The sequence below is a fragment of the Phoenix dactylifera genome, chromosome 12 (genome assembly GCF_051530095.1).
Source record: "Phoenix dactylifera cultivar Ajwa chromosome 12, Ajwa_hap1_PhDact_Kaust_v1.1, whole genome shotgun sequence".
Classification (NCBI taxonomy): domain Eukaryota; kingdom Viridiplantae; phylum Streptophyta; class Magnoliopsida; order Arecales; family Arecaceae; genus Phoenix; species Phoenix dactylifera.
This window is the reverse complement of record NC_143201.1, coordinates 15,940,167-15,947,083: the sequence shown is the minus strand read 5'-3', so window position 1 is coordinate 15,947,083 and position 6,917 is coordinate 15,940,167. Positions and strand designations below refer to the sequence as shown.

The following is a 6,917-nucleotide window of genomic DNA, read 5'->3' as shown; positions in this document are numbered from 1 at the left end:
AAAGATCCTTATATATGTATCCTTAAGGGGAACAAATCCAATCTTTTCCTGCAACACTAATAATTAAATGAACCTTTATACAAAATTCATGAGAAGGCAAGAAAATGCATCCCATTTATGTTTTAACTCCAACAGCTTTTTTTGGCTATGCGAACATAATTAGGCTATAAACATGCATACATGCATGGAGCGTAATTTTCATTATCCCCTTTTACACCCACTTAATATATAGATAAAAGACCATCAAAATAATTTTTCTATTTTTAATACTTTGTAATGATCAACAATCAATAGCAAATATCATTAATTTGGAAGGTTCATCATTAATTCTAAAGCTCCTATGTCTTTTACAAAAATTTAATATTTATTGTAACCATTTACAAATGACTATATATATATATATATACATACATACATATATATACATGTAAAGGTACTTGAATGCAAGTGAGAGGAAGATTGCATCTCCCATAACCTCGATGAGGGGCATGTGAGGGTTCTTATGTCTTTTGTCATTGCCAGGGATAATAGATGTGAATTAAAAGGGACTTTTAAGGAGAGAGTCCAATTAGCTAGGTCTTATTTTATGGGATCGGATTGCAGAGATGGGAGAGGTGATTAGGACATGTGATTTTTAACATGAGGAAAGATTGAGGAGATAATCATTTTATTCTTTTAATGAAAACAGGGTTATTGAGACAGGAAGAGATTGATGATAATCATCAAGTATTGTTTGATCAAAGATTGTACTTTATATAGTAGAGATAGATAATGATCAATTATGTAATTTTCAATTTGGATGCCCTTCATCAATTTTAGAGTCAATAGGATTAAATACTCTCTTTCCTTGAAGGCATCATAGTCCATCCCAAAATAAACAAATAAAAAGCATGAGGGGAGACAAATTACCTCCAAGTTTAGTTTCTTAGTATTTCTTCTAGACATTAATCTTCTGGATCTTATCACGTGGGAGAAGAAAAAAGAAATAATTAATTAAGATTTCATTTGCCATCACTTTATTTGCCTATTTTCAGAATAGAAAAATAGAATTCTGTTTATTTGAGGAACAGTAGAAGATGCATTTAGTCCCGCATTAATTATTTGTTGGAAAGATTTTTAGTACTTATAAAGAGCCACAGAACCCAAATAATATCTTTTAACTAGTCTTTTAAATAACTTCTAGCTGGACATTATAGCTGAGAATCTCGGTTGTTATAAATTGTATTAGAGCAGATCCAACCATGATTTATGTATGATTAGGAGACACTATAACCCAAGTCCTTTTGAAATTTCCCACAAGTCAATTGTGGTATTTGTGATTGGAGTTGACTGAATTTGAATTCTTAATCTAGTGAGAGTAGATGAAGATTCATGTAGGAATTTGAACCCTTAACTTGATGCGGACAAAGATTTAAACCAATAGAGTAGCTAAGGATCATACAAGCATGTGTTTGGTCACTCATCAATTATGTGCAGAAAGATCTTCGATATTTATACGGAATCAAGCAATCCAAAAAATACTTTATAGCTAGTTTTTTAAAATAACTTCTTGCCAACTTTTTTTATGAGATCCTCGATTGTTGCAAAACTATTTCCATTTTTCTAATTTTTTATAAATAAAATTATGTTGGACATAGTTAATTATTTTTAAGAAATATAAACATGATATTGTTGGAGAAGATAATGATAATGGCGATGAAGGTGTGGAGACACCGTTGATATTGGTGTCAAGAGAGGCAAGAATATAATTAGAGTGGTGAACATGACTGAGGTGTTGATGGTAACAAGGCATCAATGTAAAAAATAAAAATAATAGCACTAAACATGCTTTGTCTCGATTTCTGTCATTTTTATTTTAAAATAGAAAATAAGAAATGAAAGCAATGCCAAACATGCCAAACAAGCCCTAAATACTAGAACAAAAATCAAGAATTAATAAGCAGAAACTAGGTAAATGACATTTCAGTGCCTTCTGAAGAATGTAAATATCTAATTCCAATCTAGTGCAATATTGCTCAGGATCTGAAACAGATAACAGGATGATCAACATCACCAGATACATATATAGGTTTCAACTTCAGAAGTTATCTATGGATGCAGCTAATTTACAAAACCTTTGCTGACAGCAACAATCTACATTTGCAATGGGAACAGAATGTAACACATTGTGAGCAGAAAGGATGCAGAGACCAAAAATACAGTTCAGATAACCGAAAAAATTGTGCTAAAATGGAGCATTTCATGATTTGGATTCTTCATTCATAACAAAGCCGAATCTAGTTGCAACCAAATGGCAAGCAACAGCATGCAACTCCTTCAATTAAGTTAAAAAATTAAAACAATATATATGTATAAAGAAGGAATATTAATCTCAAGCTGGCAAAAGCAACAGCCCGCAACCACTACAATCAACATGAAAATTAAAACGAACAATACATGATAAAAAAAAATGATCAGTCAACATCCAGTAAATCTTGAAACTGGTTCAACATGCTTCCTTGCCAAGCCATTCAAATAAAGGAAAGCAATCCATCAAACAAAAGAACAATCTTCTTTTGATAGGAACCTCACAAACCCAGAATAGATGTTATAGTGTTTCTGGTATTCCAACCACAACTACCTTCCCAGCTGTTTGGAAGAATACTCAGGCATAGTTCAACCGGAAGATGTCATTCAACACAAAGAAGCTTCCTTGTGGTGTTGGCATCAAATGGAACATCTATAAAAGACATACAAACAGCAGTCAATGGTATAGAGCCATTTCTTAATAAGCAACCAAGAACACAAGAAACAAAAAAGTCACAAGCAATCAACAAAAGAAATAACATAAGCATCTGAACGGCCCAAATCACAACCTACAATTGCTAACGGCCCACCATTTGGTAACCCAAAAATTTCATAAATGCATACAACTATGAAATCAGTGTGATTCTCCAGTGATTCATTTAAAGGTATCAAGTTAAGAACAAGATCCTCTTTTCAAGCCCAGGTCACCAAATTCGCTGATTTCTAAAGAGACTCCGAAAAATGTTGCAGCAACCACTCATCTTCATTAGCATCACTTTCCAGAACTCTAGGGTCAGGTCCCCCTGGTTGCAAGAGAAACTGCGAGGAAAACTTACTTTCCCTGGAGAAATCTAGTAGTATTCCATGTGTTTGTTTCAACAGAAAATTGACGAAGCGAAAAGCTTGTTGCTAAGTTTCCTAAAACGTTTTGTGGAAAAGTCTTATTTTTCCGTTCCTTCTCCATAGATTCCCTTGCAACCAAACAGACCCTAAATGGTTCAATCTGAGTTATAGATAGAAAAAGATTAATAAAAAGAAAAATAAAGAAAAAGATGGTCAAATTTGTGCTTGACCTAACTACATTATCTGCACCAGCACTCAGTAACTTTCTTTCATAGAATGTCTTCATCAATTCTTTTATCCTTCTTGATTCGTTTTGATTTGTGGTATCGTAAGGGCATGTTTTGATACCCCATGTTATGATCTCTCTGGACGATAATGTAAATTTCTTATGCACTTTTGTCAAAGGTGCTCCCGGTGCTCACCTAGGCGTTTGTGAGGCGAGGCAACCCTAGAGTACCTCACTAGTCCCCAGGAAGATGGGTTTTGTGAGACAATAACTAGGCAAGCACCTGGACCAAACTGCTAAAGCATGAAGCATTCAGGTTAGTGCCTCTCTAATTCTAGGGCTATCCTTAAATCCCTTTTATGTCCTTTCTCTTAAGGCCGTGTTTACTTTGAGGGCCATTTTGGTCTAACGATGCAAATATAGATGGACCATCAGTGAAGGCTAGGGTCTACCGAACCGGGCCAAAATGCCCGGTTCCGGCAGTACCGAGCCGACTTAGCGCTAAATCGAGTCAGTTCGGCTATTCTATTCGATTCCGTCCAAAACCGCGAATGGATTGGCTAGAGCCGGTCCTTTACTAGCCGGAACCGACCGGTTCAGTACTGACTCAGTGCGAACCGGCCAGTTCGCACCAAGTCAACCCGATTTTGAACCAAGTTGGGTATGGCACTAAAGGCATCAGGAAGGCTCGAGAAGGCCTTCCTGACGCAATTTGAAAGCGGCTTCACCGCTTTTCCTTTCCAAAAAATCTACAAACAATAAGATTTATTTATTTTAAAGCAATAAGATGCATCATCTAAGTTAAACCGAGATCATATAAACATCAAAAAAATATCAAAAAAAATATCAAAAAACATCAAAAAAATATTAAATTAGAGTTAAATTCAAAGAAAAAGTTCCAAAAGAGTGATTTTCGCTCTCCCACTAGTGCTCTAGATTTATGACTTAAGTATCGGAGGGTCCAACTGGAAACCTTCCCGCAAGTGGACTTCTTTGCAAGTTGACCTCGGCTACAATCTGTGCAAGTTTATCTCGGTCTCATCCTACCTCGGAGCACTTCAGTTCTTGCCAACCTTAGCTCAGAATCTAGCGGCAACAAACATAAAAGCCGCATATCAGAAAATCAAAAGAAATGGCATTTATAGAACCAAGAAGCACCGAAACAAAGAAACCGCGTATCACAAAGTTAACAACCACTCTGTCACTCTGATTGACCGTCAAACTCACTAAATGTCACCAAAATCCAAACTTTAACATAGCAAAACCCTAGATCAGATCGGAGGACTTAACCACTATAGACAAATAAACAAATCGCAATCAAAAACAGAAAAGAAATCAAAGAAAATTTAGATCTATTAGCACGAGAAAAGTAACAACTAGGAATCAACAAAAACAAAATCCCAAATCAACAAATCAAGAAAGCGTTGGATGAAGTGAAAAAGGGAGGCAAAGGGAAAAAGATCGAGACCTGGCTGAACTTGAGGGGGTGCTGCTCGCCAGCGAGCTGGAGAGAGCCGCTGACAAAGACAAGCATGCCGCCGGCGGGTCCGGAGGGCTGGCAGTCGACCGTGGAGATGTTGTGCATGCACTGCTGAAAGGGGAGGGAGGCGAGCTTGGCGGCGATGGCCTGGGCGCCCTGGGTCTTGGCCCCCTCGAAGGTCAGCATCGACCCCTCTTGGTAAAGGTTCACGAGACCCGCCCTGTTCGAGTCGAATGTCCGGTAGTAGTGCTCCACAAACGCCTTCGCCACCGCGTCTGGATCCATTTCCGCTGCCTACCTGCCTGCCGCCGCCGCCGCCGCCGCCGCCCAAGATCAGAAACTCGTATTCTACTCTGCCGCCGCGAGGCCCTCTCGATCGCTTGCTTCGTCTTTTCTGTCGTTGCCCTCCATGGAAGGATTATTCTATTTTTTTATTTATAAGAAATGTGACGTAGTTTATTTAGCAAAAAGCTCTCCTCAACGAGTATTGGAAAGTTTTTAAATCATTACAATGATTTTTTTTTGGAAAAATAAATTAAAATATTTTTTATTAATGTGACAATTTAAGTTGGTGTTTTTTATATTATATTATTTTTTGAAGATGTCATGTCCAAATAAAATAGTGTGCGGGGTAAAAAATAAATAATCTATTCTTTTTTCAAAAACAAAAATGTTAGAGACCGCATAATGCTTGCTCTCAAACCATCTGCTTAAACAACATGCAACTGTACATTCATCTTTATGTTATTAAAGTTAAAATATAAAAATAATTTATAACTTAACAATACTTTATAATAATGATTTTAATAGTGCAACATAATAAGATCACAATAACATTATATTACATTATATTTATCATATTAATAGTGCAACATAATTTATAACTTAACAATACTTTGTAATAACGATTTTTTTTGCTTGCTTTGGAGCTAACTGTATTAGGGGCTCATAAAACTTCAGCCATGTTTTCATTACTATTCATCATAGACATTAACTTTTTTTGCATAAAATTTAATAATAATATATAAGCATGAAATGCAACTAAACACGATGGAAACACAAAAAAAATGTTTACAAATATAGATCTTTATTACAAATGTTTATCCATTACTTAAAGTGCTAAATTAAATAATAGCAAAACTAATTTTAGTTTCGCATGAAGATTGAGAGATAAATAGGTTCAAGTCACCAAAAATTTTAGAAAGAAACCACAACAATACATACTAGCTTAGTGCTTTGGAAAAACTGCTTAGCAATGAAAGGATCCTATTAAAATATTTGCAGAAGAAGTGAAAAAACAAAAAAAATTGCAGAAGAAGTGAAAAATAAGATAAAAGGAGAAAAAAAGTGATTTTATTTCTCTATTCTATCATATTTGGTACATCTCGAAGATTATATATACTCGTGTACAAACTCTATACAAGAAAAATAATATAGCTTGGTATAAGATCATGCTAACAAAGAAAAACAATACTCATTGATATAAGTTGTTATGGGATTCTTAAAATCACTCTAACAAAATCATACTAATAAAGAAAAATAATACTGACTGATATAGAATCATACTAATAAAGAAAAATAGTATGGGATGATATAAGTTGTTACGTAATCTCTAAAATTATGCTAATATCCTTCCTCAAACTTAAGATAGTACTATAGTAATTTGAGTTTGGAAATTAGATCAAAAATATACCTAAAAACTGACGTACTAAATCAAGAGCTGAAGTAGTAACTCAAAAAATAACGTGATTGATTAGGAGCTAATATAGCAGCTTAAAAGCTAACATGGTGGTAGATCAAGAGCCAATGTGGTAGAACACAAGCCATTATAGCAACTCAGAAGCTGATGTAGCAGATAGGAGTTGACCCAATAACTCAAAAGCTGAATATAGCAGACTGATGTATCAAGCCGATGTGACAATACAAAATTTGATATTGCAGAATAGAAATTGACATAGCAGCTTCGAAATTGATGCGATAGATCAAGAAGCTTATGCAACAAATTGATGTGTTTGATAATGCTGATATAGCTAACTAACATGGCAAACTAATGTGTCCACTGACACAGCTAAGTAACATAGT

At 35.2% G+C, this 6,917-nt stretch overlaps 1 protein-coding gene across 1 annotated transcript; it reads right to left on the bottom strand.

The window, feature by feature from the left end:
- Positions 1 to 2,414: 2,414 nt before the first annotated feature.
- On the bottom strand, positions 2,415 to 5,259 carry LOC103719117 (nuclear transport factor 2B-like). The gene is made up of 2 exons (XM_008808194.4): positions 4,824 to 5,259; positions 2,415 to 2,719 (listed from the first exon to the last, which is right to left on the bottom strand). The coding sequence occupies exons 1-2, from the start codon at positions 5,118 to 5,120 to the stop codon at positions 2,645 to 2,647; spliced, it is 372 nt and encodes a 123-aa protein (XP_008806416.1). The 5' UTR covers positions 5,121 to 5,259; the 3' UTR covers positions 2,415 to 2,644.
- Between the last annotated feature and the right edge of the window lie 1,658 nt (positions 5,260 to 6,917).